Genomic DNA, 22,559 nt, shown 5'->3' with positions numbered 1-22,559 from the left:
GTAGATGGAAGTGTCAAAACTGTATGTATTTTCAATTAAAATGATAAATCTATTAAATGTATATACTGTTCTGGTTGCTGGGTGTAAAAGTCTCCAGCCTTGAAGTGGTTAATTGAGGTTATATCCCAGTGTTAATGTAGCAGGTTGTAAATTATTAAGCCAGCTAGACAGTCCAGCTCTGTTTCTTGGCAAGATAAAGGAAAGACAGGATTCTGATTTAATTAAGTCACTTGGGTGCTTGGCTAAAATGGCTGAGATATTGTGGATTGTGTGAGAGGCCAGTGGGAAAGGACCTCTGCCGGTTTGGATGTTCCCTGTCTAAATTGAGGTCTGCTAATCCAGTCAGAAGATAAATGAGTCCCAAACAGCAACACGTCAGTTCTAGATGCATTTCACATGCCGTAGGTGATTGCAGACACTTGAATGAAATCCTTTTTAAAAGCAATAGGATGCAGTCTGTGAATTAAACATCCGTAATCATAGTGCATGAGTGTGTAGTGGACATGCCATGCAAAACTGGTTCTGGACATAGTAGGACTCTAGATAAAAATGGTTAACAGTGTCCTTTACACAGTCAGCAAAGACAGTTCTGCTTGCCTGGAGATACAGCTTCTTATAAAGTCCTTTTACAAGCCACAATACACAATTTACATACCAGCAACAATATATTTTACAGACCACACAAAGTCAGTTTACATTTTACAACAGTGTTTCCAAACTTGTAAGCTCTTTTCTGGGTATGCAAAGGTTTTATACTTGTGAATGCACCCGCACTGTGATTAGATGCGAGTATCCCAGCAGGGGTTCCCACAATTGGCTGTGATTAGGCAGCCCCATTGAAAGCAGTGGAAGGCTGCGAACTCTCACAGCTAATTGTGGCTGCTCACATGTATTCTTTCATGCAGCAATCACGTAAGTGATTGACCCAATATGCAGACTGCATACATCCAGGGCCAATCACTTTCATGTGATTAATGCATGAGAGAATAATGAGAGTGGCTGCATCTAACTGTGAGAGCCAGCAGTATTGCATTACTTTCAAAAGGGTAGCCTCTCAAGCTCATCGTGGAAACCCCAACTGGGTTCTTTAGCATCTAATCACAGTCCATTTAGCTCACCTTAGAGGTGCAGTAGTCAATGAAAAACCTCTCTTGTGCGCGTAATAAACACTACAATGCCAAGCACCTTATCAGTTTTTAACATGCCAGGGAGATGCATGTATTTTTAAATTGGTCATTTGTGCTGCTTAGACAAAACTCTTTCTACATAAAGATTAGATTATCTCTTTGTTAACAACACAACTGTTAGTTTTAAAATGGTGAAATCCAGTAGAAGCCTCAAAAACAAGGGTTTTATCTAGCATCTTGTAATTTCCTTAAAAGATAGCCTTTTATGCCTTTAAACTTCAACAGAATGGGAATAAAACTGAAGTCAGGTTTGTCTCATTTAATCTAGCCATCCAGATGTTGCTCCAGCAATTGTATTCCCTGCTGATAGTTAGGGAAGTAAAAGGAGAGGCGGCTGCTGTGAGTACAGTGACTCTTGCATAATCCTTTCTTCAATGACTGCCCTGTGCAATGGTTCACAGCAGGAGTCTGGTTAAATCAGATGCAAAGGGCACAAATACTTTGTAAGTGAGAAATAAGGCTTTGTTTAAATAACTGGTCAATGTGTCCCAAGCATGGTGAGCATAAAGTAGATACCTGAGGGGTAGGATTAGTTTACATTGTTTGTCTGGAAATGTGTTTCTTTTGCTTGTTTCATGTCCAAAATAATGTGAATACGATGTATGAAAGATTTAACAAGGGAAAAATACTGTTAGGGAAAGAGACTGCTTTTTGAAAGCATTACTATTATTATTATTTTGTAAAAATATATCTGTCCATAGAAAGAACACACTCTTCTGTGTCTAATATGATTATGTTATGCTGTCTCCAAGTATGTTTAGTGAGTAGCCATGTTGTTAAATACACTTGTTCATTATATCCGCAGGTAGTTATTGATGTTAAATAAAGAAATATAGCCAAACAACTGTCCAAAATAAACTTGGGAACTGTGTAAAGTAATATGATAATCTTATAGTATTATTTTGTTTGTGAGTTTCAATAATATATATTACATACAAATTGGTGTGATTATGACTTAAAGGTAGATAATGTGATGAAGGTGGATGATACAAATTTGTGCGTTCACCAAGTTAGTATTTAAATCCTTAAAGAGGAAGTGCAGTTTGCTCACATAATTTCTATTAAAAATATCTTTGCCATTCTGAAGCTTCCCTCCAACCACTTTGCATATTATTATATATATATACTGTGATTCTGTACTTGCCAAATATGCTGCAGAAATCTCCTTCCACTGAGTATGGCTGCATCCATTTTAACTGTGGGCAGCTGAAGCTGCTGCCTGTTCACTTCCTGGATTTACACAGACACACAGAGGCACACCTCCAGCTCTGCAGTCCTGCAGCTTTGCTTGGCTCTCTGATGACTCATCCCCCTCCCTTCCTGGCAAACTCTCACGATAGTGAGAGAGAGCTGTGCATGATGTCATACGCCTAGGCTTTTTACCAGACAAGAAACAGGAAGTGGGCTGTATAAGGTATTTACTGGCAGAAAAAAAAAAATGTTTTACTATCCAAAGTTAAAACAAGGGCAGCAGATTTAATAGACGGGAAGTTGAAAAAATGACTGAAGATCCACTTTAAGTGGCCTGTCAGATGCAGGGAGATCATCCCTTGAAGTCTGCAAAAACAGACCATGTCACCAATGTGTCCTGTAGTGACACAGGAGTCAGTGGGAGAAACCACTAAGCAGAGTGTTTTACTTCAGAGAAGAGGTGATTTCTTTGAAGGTATTTAGTTCCTTTTTTGCTATTGTGTGACTGATTTTTGCAACAAACTCACTCTAAAGGAAACCTGTAGTAGAGACTGAGTAGGCTTATTTGATGGCTTTAGTACTTTTGCTGACCTGAAACAAATATTCATAGAAAGGTATATAACTTTCATTTAGAAGGCTTTCCAGGTCAGTGACAACCAGGTAGAAATGTGTGGGGGTGTATAGCAGTGTGCAGGTGGTTAATTCAAGTTCCCTGTGGTCACACCCCCTTTAACACCTAAAGTATTGTATAAATGTAAGTTACATGTCCAGTGAGGTATGACATAAGCAAGTAAGTGTTTGCAATTTGGCAGAGTAGAGTGGGAACTGGCCAGGAAAGGATTACTTTGACACGATTGGCTGGCTTGAACACATGTTGAACTTTATGCAGGAGTTTGCTTCTCACAGTCTGGAGTCAGGCTCAGAGGCTATAGCAGTAGAGAGGCACCCACCTACCAGCTGGATAAGTACAAAAGCAAGTCACCCTGGCGGATGATACGGGCTCACCTGAGGTAGTAAATACTAACCGGTGTTCACCAGATGGTGGGGATGGGTTTTGCGGTATGTTAGTACCAGGTCGTGGTCCACCTGATTTCCACCAGGAGGTGAGCAAGCTGGGGGTCTAGTAGCAGATACATCAGGTAGGGATATGCGGAGGCGTAGTAACCAAGCCAAAGGTCGGTAATAAGTGGTTGCAGGTTGGGATCAAGCAGAAGAGTAGTCAAGGAACACGCCAGAGGTTGTCAAAGAGTGGTAGCAAAGATACGTATGGCAGCAGGAGGGACATGATTGAGATATTGGCTGGAGACACATTAATCTGGCAAACAGGAAGTGCTTCTAAGCTTAAATCAGGAACTTCATGGGAGAAGCAAAGAGTTCAAGAAAAACAGGGTTCAAAGCAAGATCATTCAAAGAATTGTACAAATAGCTGTCCTGCATCCCAGGCGGCTAAGGAGGAAGAGACATCGCCAGACACAGCAGCATTTATAGTTCAGATCCAGGTCCTGACATTGCTAGTAATGTGTGGGTTTGTACAATAGTATGCGGGGGGGGGGGGTGTAACAAACATTTCAACTGGTTCCTTGAAACAGATCTAAGCCATTACTGGATGCCATTTTTTGTGGCTCTGTGTATCATAAACAATTGCAAAGGCTTCCTACTGTTTTCATTTTTTGTAACTTTTTTGTTTTCATCTTAGTGCTGCTGGACATTTGTAGCTACTTTCAGTCACTTCATGTTTACATTCATGCACTCTATCATTGATCAGGACTGGTTTTCTAAAGTGATAAAGGTGGACCATGCCTGCACCATGTTTGTCAGCCTGGTCACTTGTAGTCTATAGCATGTATGTAACAGGATTGACCATACAGGAGCACATTTTGTTAGTTTTTTCTGATTTGTGCAAAACACCCTGTTGATCTTAAAATGCTGGTATGAACCTCGCGGTACAGAAAAAATGTGCAAAATGAATAATATTAAAGCTGCTCCCCTCAAAGTGCTGGGGTGATATGTGATAGAGGGACTAGTATAAAGTGCTGAACGAATGTACTGTACAATTGATTATTTTCATACATTTGTGATTAGACAAATATAATAAAGTACATAATGCTAATTTATAAATCAAATAAATACAGTTCAACAATTTTAACAATTAATAACGATGGTGATAATAACAATAAACAATAATAAATCAATCAATCCACAATTTCATAAATCTCTTAGTGATTTAACGCTATCCATGCACTGTCACCAAAGGCAAATCTTTAAAAATATCACCCGATGAGTGTGAGTAAATTGCCTACTCACCAGATGAACATAACCTCTTCAACCGCTTCAGCCCCAGAAGATGTGGCTGCTCAATGACCAGGCCATTTTTATAGATTCGGCACTGCATCACTTTAACTGACAATTGCGCGGTCGTGCAATGGTGTACCCAAACAAAATTGACATCCTTTTTTTCCCCACAAATAGATTTGGTGGTATTTGATTGCCTCTGCGGTTTTTATTTTTTACACTATAAACAAAAGAATAGCGACAATTTTGAAAAAAACAATATCTTTTACATTTTGCTATAATAAATAGCCCACATTTTTTATCAAAAAAACAAATGTTTCCTCAGTTTAGGCCGATATGTATTCTTCTACATATTTTTGGTAAAAAAAAACACAATAAGCGTATATTGATTGGTTTGCGCAAAAGTTATAGTGTCTACAAAATAGGGGATAGATTTATGGCATTTTGATTAATTTTTTTTTTACTAGTAATGGGGATGATCTGCGATTTTTATCAGAACTGCGACATTATGGCAGACACATCGGACACTTTTGACACATTTTTGAAACCACTGACAATTATACAGCGATCAGTGCTATAAAAATGCACTGATTACTGTGTAAATGTCACTGGCAGGGAAGGGGTATAAAAGTAATCAATCGTTCAGCACTTGATCTTAAAATGTATAGCTTTCCTGTGTTCTCTGCACACTTATTGTTTTATCGCACAAAGCCCCCAAGTTCTTATCATGGATACTATGTGTTATGCTATGTACACACGGTCAGATTTTCCGACGGAAAATGTGCGTTAGGACCTTGTTGTCGGAAATTCCGACCGTGTGTGGGCTCCATCACACATTTTCCATCGGAATTTCCGACACACAAAGTTTGAGAGCTTGCTATAAAATTTTCCGACAACAAAATCCGTTGTCGGAAATTCCGATCGTGTGTACACAAATCCGACGCACAAAGTGCCACGCATGCTCAGAATAAATTATGAGACGAAAGCTATTGGCTACTGCCCGGTTTATAGTCCCGACGTACGTGTTTTACGTCACCGCATTTAGAGCGATCGGATTTTCCGACAACTTTGTGTGACCGTGTGTAAGTTTGAGCCAACATCCGTCGTAAAAAATCCATGGATTTTGTTGTCGGAATGTCCGATCAATGTCCGACCATGTGTACAGGGCATTAGACTGTGGTAACCCACAATGGGGCTTAAATGATAAGTCCACCTTTGGGAACATGTTACATGTTCCACCTGTTTTTAGGTTTGAACATATGACGAGTTCCCAATGTTGCAGCCGCTGACCACTGCCCCCTTCTCTGTGCAGCAGTTTGGGAAGAAGTTTCCTGTACTAGCTGTCACTTTTTAAAAGCAGCGCAGCCGTGCGAGATTTTGCCCACACGGCCGCATCATTCTTCCCACACAAATCTGGTGTAAATGAACTACAAGCCCTGACTTCCTTTGCAGTTGTCGGATTGTAGTTCTCAATGAACTACCACAGGGCTGTGGAGCGACGTGGTAGTTCATTGATTTCTTCCTCTCAGTGTATCTGCCTGCCCATATGGGATGTACTGACAGATCTGAAGGAGACTTGCATGGCACCAGCGATCAGCAGATCGCTGGTGCAATGCTTTACAGGCTCCAAAAGAAAAAAATAATAAATGCACAATTTTTTACCTGATGAACCTATCCTTTAAAAGCTAAGTGCATTTCTGAAAGATAAACTCTATTTTTAAACTGCTAAAACACAGGAAGAATTTCACGTATTGCAGAGATGCACTGCATAACTTTTTTTTTGTTTTGTCTTGATACTTTACACACATGTATGAAATTACATTAAAGCGAATTAGTCACTACAGAGCTTCCTGGTTGCTGCAGGTATTTATCACTTTTGGGTATGTAGGATACCTGCCACCCCACCACACACAGATGTTCATACATCTTGTATTGACATACGAGATGGAGGGAAAGACCGGTTCCTGTGGCAAGAAAGCATGGTATTCAACACACCTGAAATGTTACATTTTTGAAGAAGCATTTCCTAGGAAACTAAACTAAATTTTAATTTTTTTTGCCAGTAGGCAGGCTCTTCTTTGCAAAAGAGACATGCAGTGTCACTTCTGCAATAAAATAAACCTGTTCGCAGTCTGTTCGCAGATCTCTGCAGAATGCAAAAGTGGCTGTGCATGCATAGCTCTGTTTACATTTTTGTCACAGTACCAGTGTGCCAGGATGAGTGACTTCTGCTCATGCACAGAAGTGATGTCATCCTGCAAGGGTCAATCAAGACCGCCAAAGACAATACCCAGAAAAATCTGGGTATAAGATGCTGGTGCCAGCAAGGGACCTTGCAGGCATCAGACCATTGGAGCAGAGGTAAGTATTGCTGTCTTTATTTGTACTAGTGACACACTGATTTTTGGAAATTCTTCTTATAAAAAGGCATGCCCCATGTAAACATGGCAAATTTATTAGTGTAAATGGAAAAAAATATCATACTATTGAGAAACAATGATAGCTCTAGGGCAGGCGCAGAAACAGGAGGTCTTTTACAGATAATAAAACAGGAAGAACCAACCAATTATTTTTGTGGGGTCCACTATCAGAATTTAGAAATATTCCCATTTGTTGTACATAATGATCCATGAGCAGTGCCAGATTGACCTCCTCCAATTGTGCCTGCATATTTCTGGGGCTGAATGCACTTGGCAGAGCCAGTAACCTTTTATTTTTGTCTTATTTATTTTTATAATCTTGCATTTATTATCTACAACTTTGCAAAGAGAATACTCACCTCATTAGCTAAGACAAGTGAAAACTGACATGCCCCATTCCTCTTTAATAAATCAATCCCACTGTTCTGTGATCCAATTTGCACCTAAAATTGAAAACCAAAATGTGTGTATATTTCAAGAGCTAGGTTTCCTTTAAAATGATAGTTATATCTTTATTTAGGCTGGAGTTCTTATAAAGTGATGATTTTATTCAGTTGTGTAGTTTGCTTGTCTCCCTTTTGAACCTCTCATATATTTGCTTGTTACAAGCCTTGTTTTGCATATATTTAAAGTGCCTGTTTTAAAATGATTGCTTTTTCCAGCAACTGTTTGTTTTGTGATTCTCTGAACATCCCAGAATCTGCTTGCCTTAACCATTCAGAAAGTGTTGACCTTTGAGGTATTAACATTGCATATTGTCTGTACTTATCACATTCCCTTAGTGTAAATGTTTCTAGTATTGTCCCATCAGTCTGATGCTGTCATCATTAAGGACATGAATGTATCTCGTCATAGCTTATCCAGGCACCAGTGACTGATTCTCAAATGTTCTTGCTCATGCGAATTTAAAAAATCTTTGAAACAGCATGATGCCAACAATGTAAGTGTCCAGCAGCGGTCAAATTAATGAATTGTATTATCCTAAAGATACAGTGTATTACCCAATCCTTGTCTTTCACTGTGTAATACACTGTCATGCTGAGTTTGACTATGCCGTTTCTTTTACGTAAATCACTATAAAAAAAGATGTGCTGGGGATAATGTATCCCTAATATATCAATAGATTTAAAACGTGCTGGGATAACCCAGTTCAGGCATCCAATCTCTATGTTTTTTAATCAAAACTGATGGAAATTAACATATTTACATTTTATAAACAGATTTTTCTTAAATCCAATTGAAAAAAAATAATAATTGAATGTTGAGTTCAAGAAGATAAGTGCATTGTATAAAGGGATGCACAACTTAATGAGAGAAAACATATTTGGGATGTTGGCAGTGGAATAATTTGACTGCAGAATCAGTATGAATACAGCAGAGCCTTCTAAAACAGAATGTACCTACACATGCCTCATTTCCATCACAAATCCTAAAAATAAGATGTTGGTTGATAGTTTTTAGCATTATAAGTCCAATTATATTGCACTGTAGAATTATATATATATATATATATATATATATATATATATATATATATATACATATATACAAAAATTGTTGCAAATAACACTAAAAGGTAATTCTGCCATATAATAGTATAACGAATTCAGTGATTGAAGAATTTTTAAAAAAACAAAATTTATAGTTTAAAGTTTCACCATTACATTTAACTTCTGCATCTGGATACCCTGACCATTAACATATTTTATTTCTTCTTTTCTTCTAAATAACCTTGAGTCTTAGCTTTCAGAAATGTGCTCCAAGTGTTACCTGGTGCAGAGCACCCCCTCACAGTGCCCTTACCTTCTAAAACATGAAGGCCACAGTAATGAATTGTTTCAAGAGGCTGCAGCCCCACTTCAGAATAATATGATATCTCTGCAAAGGTCAATTGCTCGTTTAGGTCTAAGGGAACAAAAAAAGATTTACAATCCTCTGCAACTCCCCATTGCTAGACTGGTCCCCACAGCCTCTTCTTCCCTACACTCTAACAGTCTAGGATGCTAATATCATCAAGACAGGCAGGGTCCATGCATTGGATGTGTTGATGCCGAGTCTACCCTCAAAGCGCAGGGGAGTGCCATCTGCCATGGGAGCAGAGGATCAGGTAAGTAAAAGTGTTTCTCCTCTCTCCTAGAGAAAATGAACAATTAACCCTTGCTGTGCGGGTGTAGCCCCACTGCAAGTAATTACTTAAAATTTTCCAGAAGTTGACCTTTAACCACTTGACCCCCGGAAGGTTTTACCCCCTTCATGACCAGGGCATTTTTTTTCTATTCAGCACTCTGCTATTTTAACTAGTAACTGTGCGGTCATGCAACTCTGTACACAAATGAAATGTATATTATTTTTTTTTTGACCCCCGGAAGGTTTTACCCCCTTCATGACAGGGCATTTTTTTTCTATTCAGCAGTCTGCTATTTTAACTGGTAACTGTGCGGTCATGCAACACTGTACAAAAATGAAATGTATATATTTTTTCTTTACATAAATAGAGCTTTCTTTTAGTGATATTTGATCCCCACTGGGTTTTTTATTAAATAAGTGAAAAAAGACCAATCATTTTGAAAAGAAAACAATATTTTCTACATTCTATTATAAAACATATCCAATGAAAAAATTTATTTTCTTCATAATTTTAGGCCAAAATTTATTCTGCTACATGACTTTGGTGAAAAAAAAAAAATCAGAATAATGCCGCGCATACACAAATGTTCGATGTGAGCTTGTTGTTGGAAATTCCGACCGTGTGTAGGCTTCATCGGACATTTTTTGTCGGAATTTCCGACAAAATTTGAGAGCTGGTTCTCAAATTTTCCAACAACAAAATCCGTTGTCGTAAATTCCGATCATGTGTACACAATTCCGACGCACAAAATTCCATGCATGCTCGGAATCAAGCAAAAGAGCCGCACTGGCTATTAAACTTCATTTTTCTCGGCTCATTGTACGTGTTGTACGTCACCGCATTATTGACGTTCTGTATTTCCGACAACATTTGTGCGATCGTGTGTATGCAAGACAAGTTTAAGCCAACATCCGTCAGAAATAAAACCATGATTTTGTTGTCGGAATGTCCGACTGTACGCGGCATAAGTGTAAATTAGCTGGTTTGTGCGAAAGTTATAGCATCTACAAACTATGATATATATACTGGAATTTATGCAGCTGTAGACATTCTATTGTAATGGCTGTTATAGTGAGAGTATGATAGGGTTGAGGCCAATCTGACACTAACAGACACTATCTGGGAGGGTCACTAACTGACACTGATGTTGCTAGTGACACTAATACAGTGATAAGTGATAATACTGTACACTGACACAGTACTAATGATACTGGCTGAGAAGGGATGAACATCTAGGGGCAATCAAGCGGTTAACGGTGTGCCTACCGATGGGTAATCTGTCTAATGTGTGCTGCTTTTACTTTCTGATCTGGCTGTTTGTTTCTACACACTTTTCAGGGAGAAGAAACAGTCAGATCACTGTTCCCTGTACACAGAGTCCTGTGTGTTTGTACTGTGATTAGACACAACCGATCAGCTGATTTCACCTGAATCTGCTGCCAAACTTGTGCTGTGTCCAATCCCAGCACAGGTCAGAAGGGGCCCTCCCAATGCACACCCCAAACCCAAAAGAAGGCTGTCACGTACATGTACGTGATTGTGCCTGGATCTGCTGCCTTCTCACAGTGTATTTACTGTGAGCGGTTGGCAGGTAGTTAGAATGAAACTCCAGTCACAACCTTTTTATGTTTTGGATGGCGTCTGGAAGTGTTAGGACCACTGTCAGGATTTTATTCAGGGCACTGCTGTTAGCTATTTCACCTTTCTAAAGTACATTTTTGCACATTTTGCAACTTTTCCTATATACAGTCTATTTGGAAGCAAGAGATACTAATTCTCCAAAAGGAAGGTATGAAGTAATCACAGTAATTGAAAGTGAGGGGGAATTTATACAAAGGGGACATGATAGTAATATAAGGTGGAACAAAATTTAAATAGTAAGAGAGAGAAGATCCACCTGTCCTCTACCTGCTCTCTCCAAAAAAAAAAAAAAAGATTGTACTGAGGTTTACTATTAAAGCCCCAACTTATGGAAGAGTACAGTAGAAGTCCTCCCTTGCAGTGGGGGCCAGAAGTTTAATGCAAGTTTAGTCTAGGAAACAGTAAAAGCACTTTTACTTACCTGATTCTCAGATCCCCCTTGCATGCAGTGCTCCCCTGTGCCACAACAGTGGACTATCCTTTGACTTCCCCATATCTAATCCAGGACTATGGTTTCTTAGTCTTGATGATGTCAGAGGCATCAGATCACCACAATGCAGGGAAGAATAGGCTGAATAGTGGAGAATATTCACACGCCAGAGATAGTACTGAAATTCCATCAGCAGTAGATATACCAGAACAAACAAACATTAGATGTCGATACAACCTTCAAAGTTACCAAATCTTTAGCAAATCATAATTACATACAGTAGATACACTTATATAACCATTCACAACTAAACCCATTGTGGAGTAAACCATAAGGTTACAGAATCAGAAGGGAAGATTAGGGAATAGCAGGTGCTTACTCAGATCTCCACATCCCCTTATACCGCAGATGTCCAACAGGACCAAATGTTCTCAAATTTCTTGGGACAACTTTTAAGCCAGGTTGGATGTCTTCTGGAGATGTGTGGATCCTAAATGCTACAGAGAGGCACCATTCTGCTTGCATGTACTGTGAAACCAGTTTGAGACACTTCTGAGATCATTCAAATGTTATTTATCAGTGCTTCTGACCTACAATTGGCTCTCATCTCACCTTCATTTGAACTTATAACTTGCATCAACCTGCTCCAAGCTGATTTTGCCTTGCCAAGTTTGGAGAGCATTATTCCGAAATAGGCAGTGTACCCAGCTCATAATTGTTTGAGAATGGCTTAATATGTCAAATTAGTTGAATATATTGCATTATTTATGTCATGACTGATGGGACTAATTTTCTTGCAGGGGTCGTACAGGGAAGATTCGGGTACAGTCTCTGAAGATTGGACTTATATCTCTGTCCAAGGGACTTCTAGAAGAAAAATACAGATGTAAGTAGAATTTTGATTATTGGAGGATATCTTGTGTGTAATAGTAACTGGTATCTGATATTTGGTATGGTTTCCAGTTCTATCATAATGTTGCCATAAGCTAAACAACATAACATAGCATAGTGTAAAACTATATTTTCACAATACTTTATTTAAAGCGGTAGTAAAGTCTGCTTTTTCATCTATACCTACAGGTACGTCTATAATAAGTCACATAGTAGGCATGAGAAAATATAATTGTATGTGGTATTAGTTAAGGCAGATTGTGCTTCTCTGTTGTGATTTTTTTGAATACCAGACCATTTTTTATATTCCATTTATGCATAATTCTAGTTGTTTTGAAATTTGAACTATATATGAATTATTCAACCTTATATATGATAGCTATGTGGTTGAAATAGATTATATTCTGATGTACAGTTTGTAAAAACTTCCTTGACAGCCCTAATAGTTGTTTATTGCCTTGGATCAAATGTTACTTTTTTTTTTGTAAGGTAAGGTAATTTTCTTAAGCTTTCTTGAGCTTAGTAGCACTATGCATTTGTATGTGAAAGGCCTGTAAAGAAAACAGGGTAAAAAAAAACAACCTTTAGCAGCAATCTCTCATTTAAAAGTTTTCTCTTCCATCATCGAAGTACCGCCAGCAGAGAAATAAGGTATGTCACATGGCTTGGTTAGATTGAGTCAGACAGATTTGTAATACTTTCTATACATAGTTTTGTCCTCTCCTTCACAGTTCCAACAATTTAAAATGAGATTTGGCAAACCACTTCTTGGGCCGTCACCATGTAATCACAGGCAGTTCAAGGCTTGCAGACATGATAATGACTATGGGATAAGTCTCTGTAGTGATTATTTTTGCAATGTATGTTCTTTACTGTTCTGTATTACTATTATGTAAACCACTTATCTACCATATACTATTTCACTGCTTAGTATGTAAAAATCTGTAAAGTAAATTTCTGCAAACAAAATTCTTTGAACGGCCATATTCTTACAGTAGTTTATGGTAAAAGATCACATGCACTTAGAATAAGATCAACAAAACATTCTTACATTTTTAGACTGTCATTGAGCTTAAAGGATTGTTTTACTTTAACTATAAATATTTGTATTCCTTCGTCACCCTCTTGATAGGTAAAGCACAAAAAAGCGACCATGTCCTTTAAATTTCAGGTTAACATGCTGACATTTATTATACATAAGTCAATCTAGAGGCTTGTTTTCCCTTCCTTTAGAATTTCTTCCAAGAGGTTGGATAGTTTCCAGAGAGAGTAAACAACACAGTATTGAAAAAATCTTTTACCCACTTATCAATCAATATACTGGTCATGAGCTTTTGCAAGTGTTGCATTGCCTGAATGAGACAAGTAAACAGTCTCCGCTGGGTCAGTTCCAAGCATACATATATAATGCAAAATTGCTTCCTGGTGTATATATAATTTATAATATATACTCTTACAGCATTATTTATACAGACAAACGCACAAATATTTCAGTACAGAATTGTCGGCACTTTGTAATGTATGAAAGCAAAACGATGAGGAAATGCCCATTGCATATAATAGTATTGTAAATTATAAACAAATATATACTGCGCTGTCTCAAAGAAAAAAAAAAACTAAAGCAGCCAGCACAGCAGTGGATAAAGTTGCAAAAATGACAAATTGGGTGAAATGTGCAGCGCTTATGTGATCATATAAACCATAACAAATAGTATGAGTACAGAAAATGTGAATAATAAATTATGTGCTCAAAAATACTCCAAGCAGTCCTCTATTATGACATGTGATGTCTATAAACAAAGGAACTTGGACGCGTGATGTCCAAAAAAGAAGAAAAAAAGTCAGTGACAAGCTTCAATCATGTGTGATGATAATCCTGAACCACATGTGGATATAATATAGTGACAGTCTTTAACTTCAAATATGTATGATGTAATAACAGTTAATAGTAGGTCCACCACCAAAGACACCAGAAGCTGCTTACCAGAGGGATTGAACTCAAATAGGTGTACACCTAGTGAGTCAATCAAGCTTTGTGGTATAATATACCAAGGGGATCAGATGCTCTATCCAGATATGACCTCCAGATGGACCTCCGAACAAGTGTAGGGTATGGATGGACTCAGTAGATATAGGCAGTCAGCCCCATCATTAAAGAAAGAGGAAGGCATATAGTGTAACTCCGTATGGAAATTTTAATACATAAAAAGCAAAGGAAATACACTCACGTGTTAGCAGTAAAATCAAGCGCTTGTATAAAAGAAGACAGTGGTCTCAGCATATCCTTCCGATGCGTTTCGACTTACAAGTGTTAGACTTTTTCGACTTACAACCATGTGTTATGGTCTGATGAAGCCAAGGTTGAACTTTTTGGCCATAATTCCAAAAAATTTGGAGCAAAAACAACACTGTACATCACCAAAAGAACACCATACCCACAGTGAAGCATGGTGGTGGCAGCATCATGCTTTGGGACTCTTTTTCTTTAGCTGGTACAGTGACCTTAGTCAAGGTAGGGGGAATTATGTCTAGTTCCAACTACCAGTCAATATTGGCACAAAACCTTCAGGCTTCTGCTAGAAAGCTGAACATGAAGATGAACTTCATCTTTCCGCATGACAACGACCCAAAGCATACATTCAAATCAACAAAGGAATGGCTTCACCAGAAGAAGATTAAAGTTTTGGAATGGCCCAGCCAGAGCCAAGACCTGAATCCGATTAAAAATCTGTGGGTAGGTCTGAAGAGGGCTGTGCACAGGAGATGCCCTCACAATCTGACAGATTTGGAGTGTTTTTGCAAAGAAGAGTGGGCAAATATTGCCAAGTCAAGATGTGCCATGCTGATAGATTGAGTGATGTAATAAAATCAAAAGGTACATCAACAAAGCGTTAGTTTAAGGGTGTGCACACTTATGCAACCATATTATTTTCGTTTTTTATTTTACTCCCTCCACCTAAAAGATTTCAGTTTGTTGTTTGATTGAGTTGTACAGTTTATAGGTCACATTATAGGTGGAAAAAGTTCTGAATTGTCTTTTTTTGCATCACAGAAACCTGACATTTTAACAGGGGTGTGCAGACTTTTTATATCCACTGTATATACATGTGATAAATTGAATGAAAATCTTATCAATGTGTGTTCATGCCGAGATTGACCTTATCACCAAAAGTCCTTTGTGTAAGAAGGATTTTTGGACCCTACCATTCATTTTGTACCTAGATAGAAATACTTATTGTGTAGCTAGATGGATGGATGGATAGATTGATTTGGAGCTACATACAGATGAAGTATCACCTTTGTGATACACTGAACATTCACTTTTAAGCCGACCATAGATGGATCATAAAAAAAAAAAAAAAACATATGTTGTCCAAAGAACACCTTTTTTATTTATCAAGTATAGTTACAGTAACTGCCTATATCCTCTGATACAGGAGGCAAATATGTGTCTTGATCCTCTGCCACCTTCACGTCTAGAATGCCACACCGTCCTCTGCCAGCAATACGTGGTTACGTTACACAAATGCATGTACGATGACATCACCATGTCCATGGACATCAGGACACCACCATTGGGAAGCGCCACCAGCACTTACACTGTCTAGCCACCCACTGGTCCAGCACATTATATGGAGCAGGGTACAGCATCGGATTAGTGCCCCAGCCCACCAGTAGAGGGAGCATAGGGGAATCTACTCCCACCATAGGCACAACAGGAGCACACACTAACAGGCATATGAAGGAGCCCATAACCCCTCAACAACAGGAACATAGGGGGAGAGCCCCATGTGCCAGGTGGCACATCACCAATCCCTTAGGCTGCCACTACAGTCTGACCAGTATGAAATAAGGCACCTATGTGCACAACATTTGCTACAACAGTACTTTAATAATAACACATATACACATATTACAACAGTATAGGTTTATGAAATCCTTTGCCCACTTGCTGAATTGCAACAAAGCTCACAGCAAAAATATATCACCAAAATGTATGTGAATGAACAGAATTGATAACTACCATCACTGTACAGGACTCAATACTGCTAAACTAAAACAAACCCTTTATTGAGATCTTAGTAGTCCTTGTGAAGGGTTTCAGCTGACATTTCCTGATATGCTGATAAAATACAATGTGAAATATAATATGCAACAAATGGTATAGCAAGAAGTTAAAACATGTAAAAAGGTAAAACATACATTGCTTTCATTATCTTCCAAAAATAACAAGAAAGTGTCAAATACTTCAATGAATGTACTCTGTCTCCTCCCTTAATAACTTTGAGACCCCAAATGCATGAAACTCTGTGTTTGCTCAGGAGAACTAAATTAATACATTTAACATGCCTGATCAATACAACAATGCAAGATGTGGGTGGGACATTATGGTATTCCAGTAACCTTAGCAACTACCCTTCATGTTCTGGTCTGAAATATGTATGTTGAACCCTGATCTGATATGGATTACTGCATTACCGTCTATGTCGGCCATACACGGTGCAAATTTCTTTCCTGCAACCACGGGAAGACAGTGATTATCACTAGCGACTATAGCAGACGCTAGTGATAATTGTAAGAGAACAAAGCAGGCTGGTTGTACCCAAGTTAATTAACCATTAACGGTTCGAATCTGTTAGTCTGTTCATTGTTTGCAGAATGAATGCGTGTTTTGTCAACTTTGTTCACATTTTTGAAGAATGTATCTCTCTGATGAGCAAAACTCCTCTGTGATAAGCATTCTGTTAAAATATTTTTTAGAGACAGCCTTGAATGTCTGTTATAGCTATTGTGTTTTGTTTTCTGCTGGCATCTGCTATTATGCGCATATTGTTTTGTCCAAGAGTAAAGAACAAATTTCTCTCTGCATCTGTCAGATATTCTCACTGTGTCTTTGCTGGTAGTTACAGAGGGTTATAACACAATGTAATAATTATGTATAAGGCCTAAATCAGTTATTCGTTGTTATCATCAGGCAGATTTTGCAGATAGGATACTCCTAAATATTCATTTTGCTGAATAAATATTGATTTGAGAACTCTTAATGCCTAAAGCAAGACAGGAGAGCTGCAGATTTTACTATTTGGTATATTGGAGCGGCCAGTTCAAAATGCAAAAGGAAACTGTGTTTGAGCTCTACAAACATTTTTATTATTCAAAGCAAACTCGCCCATCCATCCATGTCTCCATGCCTTATTTTGTTAAGAAATCACTTTGGAAACCCCCCTCTAGAATATCTATCTGTGTTACCTTGAGTAAGGGCAGATGATTTGTGTAGCATTTACTTTCTGGAATCCATATCTGCCCTTAGCTCAGGCACGCAGGCAGGTGAGTGTGCTTAGCTGAGAAAGCAGCCCCTCTAAATGAATGGAAAAAAAATATGCTCATGAAGACCCATGGGATGTATGACATCATTGGCCTAGGAAAAAAACAGGAAGAAAAAGAAATAAAAAAACAAAAAAATAAAGTTTAAAACAACTTCCTACCTTTTTGCTAATGCTAGCAGCATAACAAATAAAAATAGTGAATGTTGACATGTTGCTTTTAGCTGTGATTAATCTGTAATTGATTTGTGAAAAGAAAAACTGTGCTTTGTGCTAAATAGTCAATTTTTTGGTAAAGATAAATAAATATTAATAGTGTATACAATAAAAATTATACAGCCGCACTCAAAAACACAAAATACGAATGTAATAACCCTTTGCAACAATCCTATTGGGCTGGATTCAAATCACTATTAACAAACCAATATCAAAAATAGAACAAATAAAATAATAACCACCAGTGTCCTTGTGAATAAAATAAACCTCTTTAAATTATATATATGTGATACAGTGTCCATCATTCATCTGTTGGTGATGCAATGAAGTGTCTTATGCAAAACCCTCCACCCACGCAAACACAGCCTATTATCAAATTAAAAGACCCCAAATTATAGTAGGTCTTTCAAACATGAAGCTGCGTGGACCTTTTAGATAATGGATCATCAGTCCCAGGGAACCATGCGGCTGGAGACTTCACTCGTATCTCCCTCTCTCGCATAGCAATTAGCAGCCTAGCAAGAAAACATAGAAATCCTCTAGTTGTGTACTAATCGCTGATTTATTGCGTAAAGAAACTGTAAATGCTACTCACAATATGTCCAAAAGATAGCGGGTGATGTCAGCATAGGCTCCCCGCCAGATCTCCTATACACACCTATTAAATTATGTTGTTGATAGAGGTTGTTTAGATTCCATGTGTACATCATATTCAGTGCCCATGATATGTATTACTATGGTGTTTAATAGGATTAATTATTTCTGTATGACTTGGAAGATGACTTCCAATAAATAATTTAAAAAAAAATGTTAAAGCGGAACTAAACCCATCAATTTAATAGTTATATCCCAGGCCTTCCGGGAATGCAAAGAGTCACATTTGCTTGTGCTCTCAACCAAACTGTCAAACCATCAAATGGCTGGTGTCATAACTGATCACATGTGTAACATCATTGTAGTTGAAGATCAAACCGAGGATAAGATGGCAGCTTCCTTGGTTGAAAAGGTTTAGTTCTGCTTTAATGTTAAGAAAGTTTAGTTCTGCTTTAACCATTAGGTAACGGTTTCCAGTATTCTACTTTACATAAAAGTCATTAGTCAGCTCCCCCTATTTGCAGTAATGGAATTGTAAGTAACCAGTATATGTGTACAGCAAAGGACAAGTTTGTGTGATTTTGAAGATCTAACAGTTTTGCTGCTTGCATTGCTCTTGTACATATGGCGTCCATACAGTTGTACCAATTTATTTTAACATGTCTGAGATAAACACAATTTATTTAACACATAAAAAGGGCAGTTTAATAGAAACTTTCTTACTGGAGTGGATAATGCACTTGGGACGCAATAGCTTCTTATCCATTAGCACCCGCCGCTGTTATAGATTCCTTTGAGAATTCAGCAATACAATCTGCTTCTACATCTAGAATGAGAGCACTGCATTTTGTTTTCCCTTTTCTATGTCAGATGGACAGCCTTCCATTATGCTGTCAGCACAGCAAGTCAGGCATCTATTGTGAAAGGTTTTCATTATCATCAGGAAATTAGGGAAAAACCTGAGCTATATGTATAAAACTCCCAATTAAGGACTTCTTACAGCACTAAAAAGGAAATGTAAATTCTCTGCTGGATGCTTTCTCCTAGCCTGAACCACATTGCTTTAAATTACCAGTTTGTAATGCTTTGTAGACTGACTTTCTGGTGGGAATTTGTGACCTAACATGTATGATTGCAGAAAGGTCACATCAGACTTACCCACCTCACATCTTTATCTTTAACTGTGAACAGTGGTGGGGGGAGAATAATAAATTGAGGCTGTTTTGCTGCCTTATGGCCTGGATGTTTTGTAGTCACTGAGGGGCCAGAGACCCTTATCCACTTGAGTACCAATCTGTAATATGCCTTCATTACCAGGCCATTTTTCAGTCTTCAGTGATGATAGTTTGATTGACATTTACTTTGACATGTAACACTGTACCCAAATGAGTTTTAGATTAGTTTTTTGAGGCAGAGCTTTCTTTTGGTGGTATTTAAAAACTGCTCTTAATTTCTTTTTTTTTTTTTACTATAACAAGGAACAAAAGACCAGACCTTAAAAAAAAATGTTTCTTTTAATTTATGCTAAAATAAGAATGCCAGAATAATGTGAAAACTCCCAAAATAACCTTTTATGGACAGCAAACACCCCAAGGTGGTCTGTTTTTTCTGCCACAATTTTTTGAAAATGAAAAAAAACATGTCGGTACTGAGGCGGATAAGCATGGAGCTTGAGAATGGCGCACTAGATACATCAATGTACAGGTTATAAACAGAGCAAGGAGGTTGTGAAGGGGATATTGTACTGGTCAAATACAGTGGCAGGATGGAGATGAAGGGCTTAATGTCCAGATATGCAGGATAAGGAGGTGAGGAGTTAATTTATAGGTCACATGGAGAAAGCATTGGAGCTAGTATATGGAGATAGGAGAGGGACCTGAAAGGGTTAAAAAAAAAAAAACTTTTTCACTGCAACAGAATGAATGGATTTGTAGCTGCATCCGCTGATCATTTATGATCAGGCCATTTTTTGTGATCCGGCACTGCGTTACTTAAGCTGATAATTGCGCGGTCATGCAACGCTGTACCCAAATTAAATGTATAAATGTATGTCCGTTTTTTCCCACAAATAGAGATTTCTTTTGGTTGAATTTGATCACCTCTGCGTTTTTTATTGTTTACGCTATAAAAAAAGTGTAAACAGTAAGTGCCAGTTCACAATGGGGCGGCCTCAAAGTCGCCCGACTCTAAAGCCGCCCCAGACAGCGCGACTTCAGCATGGCTTGCAAGTGACTTCTATAATAGGAGTCAATGCAAGTCATCCTCAAAAGGTACTGGAACATGTTTCAAAGTTGGAGCGACTTGAGTAACTCCGATTAGAACAGTTCCATTGCACTGCATGGAGCGCGACTTGTCAGGCGGCTAAGTCGCCTGGCAGATCGCCTCAGTGTGAACCAAGCCTAAAACTGCTATAGGGCGGACCTTAAGTGGTTAATAAAGGACTGACAACCCTCCTTTGAAAAATGTACATGTATGTACAGTTGTGCTCATAAGTTTACATACCCTGGCAGAATTTATGAGTTCTTGGCCATTTTTCAGAGAAAATGAATGATAACACAAAAAACATTTTCTTTTACTCATGGTTAGTGTTTGGCTGAAGCCATTTATTATCAATAAACTGTGTTTACTCTTTTTAAATCATAATGGCAACAGAAACTACCCAAATGACCCTGATCAAAAGTTTACATACCCCAGTTCTTAATACCGTGTATTGCCTATTTTAACATCAATGACAGCTTGAAGTCTTTTGTGGTATTTGTGGATGAGGCTCTTTATCTTCTCAGATGGTAAAGCTGCCCATTCCTTTTCCTAAATATGTAAACCTGCGAGGATGAAAATATAAGGAAACATGTTTCAAGGATCTTGCACTTTTTAATTTCATAAAAGCAAGAACCGTGTGGTCACAAAAATATGTGGCCATAAATCAGGAGAATAAAGAGATCTAGTGAAGTTAATTATTGCAATTTTTCCTTTATTATGATGCAGTATATTACAGCAATATGCATTTGGTTGTCTCATCCGTTAACTACCCATGGAGTGCATTAACATTTTGTTTCTACCTAGATCTCTTCCAGGAAGTTTCTGGGGCAGCAGATACTTGTGACCAGAAGCAGCTGGGCTTACTACTACATGATGCTATTCAAATCCCACGGCAGTTAGGGGAAGTGGCAGCTTTTGGAGGAAGTAATATTGAACCAAGTGTCCGCAGTTGTTTTCAACATGTAAGTAAAGACAATTCCTTTGAGATTTGCTGTGATGCTAGGTAAATATATTACAGGAAAACAAATATAAGCTAGTGGGGAGTCTAAAAAACTTGTAAAAATATTTAAACGAGCACACACATATTTTAATGAGCCACCATAGGTGCTTATATATCTGAAAGAGTATTTCATGTTGTTATGCCCATGGTGGGAACATTTTAGTGATCTCAATCAAATTAAATTTAAACATGCAAAGTTGGAAGGAGATATGTTGAATATGATGGTTTATTATGAGACAGTGGAGTGAGACAGACTGGTAAATGGCCCTGATTTATTTATTGTTAAATAATTTTCCAATGAGACAAAGGGTTTGATTTACTAAAACCGGAAAGTGCAAACTCTGGTGCAGATCTGTATGGTAGTCAATTAGCTTCTAACTGCAGCTTGTTCAATTAAGTTTTGACAAACAAATAAAAAATAAGCCTGGAAGCTGATTGGTTTCTATGCAAAGCTGCACCAGATTTTGCACTTTCCAGTTTTAGTAAATACACCCCAAAGTTTTTCACTTTGAGATCTTGCCAGCAACAGCATTTACTTGCAGTGTTATCAGTCTGGCTGCCTATTAGGTCTATCAGATAAGCAACAACCAATTGAACACGCAAGCATGGCAGGCTGACAATGCTGCAAACACTGGGCTTGGTACACACATCCAAAATATTTTACTGAGGAGGGTGTGTGTGTAGTACACCCTGTCTTCCCCTGCTGTCACGCGGTCACCCTGCCCCCCCCCCCCCCATTTTCTGGCAATTCCCCAAATAACAGCTGAGTGTTGCTGTAAAAATACAGCAGCTATAAGAGAAGCTAGAAGAGGTATACATGTGTTAATGTGTGAGAGCTGAAGTGGTTAGGAGATGATGTGAGCCTACAACAGAAAGTGCTTTTTCTTGCAGGATCCCCAGGTAAAAAAAAACATTGCAGCTAAGTCACTAATAAACAGTTTGCTTAAGAAGACTGTATACAGTGATGCATGATGATAGATATATTC

The 22,559-nt window shown here is 38.2% G+C and overlaps 1 protein-coding gene and 1 long non-coding RNA gene across 11 annotated transcripts in view; one reads left to right on the top strand and one right to left on the bottom strand.

Annotated features, from left to right (window-relative positions):
* Positions 1-22,559, top strand: part of UTRN (utrophin) — a 1,071,426-nt gene that overhangs the window by 956,069 nt on the left and 92,798 nt on the right. For all 10 annotated transcript variants that reach the window (XM_073627744.1, XM_073627752.1, XM_073627745.1 and 7 more), the window contains 2 exons: positions 12,090-12,175; positions 21,378-21,535. In XM_073627744.1, the coding sequence (XP_073483845.1) occupies positions 12,090-12,175; positions 21,378-21,535 (244 nt within the window). The remainder of the gene's footprint in view (positions 1-12,089; positions 12,176-21,377; positions 21,536-22,559) is intronic.
* Positions 4,688-11,837, bottom strand: LOC141140496 (uncharacterized). Its single transcript, XR_012243949.1, has 3 exons — positions 11,669-11,837; positions 7,450-7,533; positions 4,688-4,890 (listed from the first exon to the last, which is right to left on the bottom strand). It is a non-coding gene; the product is annotated as an uncharacterized lncRNA (long non-coding RNA).

This window comes from Aquarana catesbeiana, linkage group LG04 (assembly GCF_042186555.1).
Source record: "Aquarana catesbeiana isolate 2022-GZ linkage group LG04, ASM4218655v1, whole genome shotgun sequence".
NCBI lineage: Eukaryota > Metazoa > Chordata > Amphibia > Anura > Ranidae > Aquarana > Aquarana catesbeiana.
This window is presented reverse-complemented; position numbering and strand designations above follow the sequence as displayed.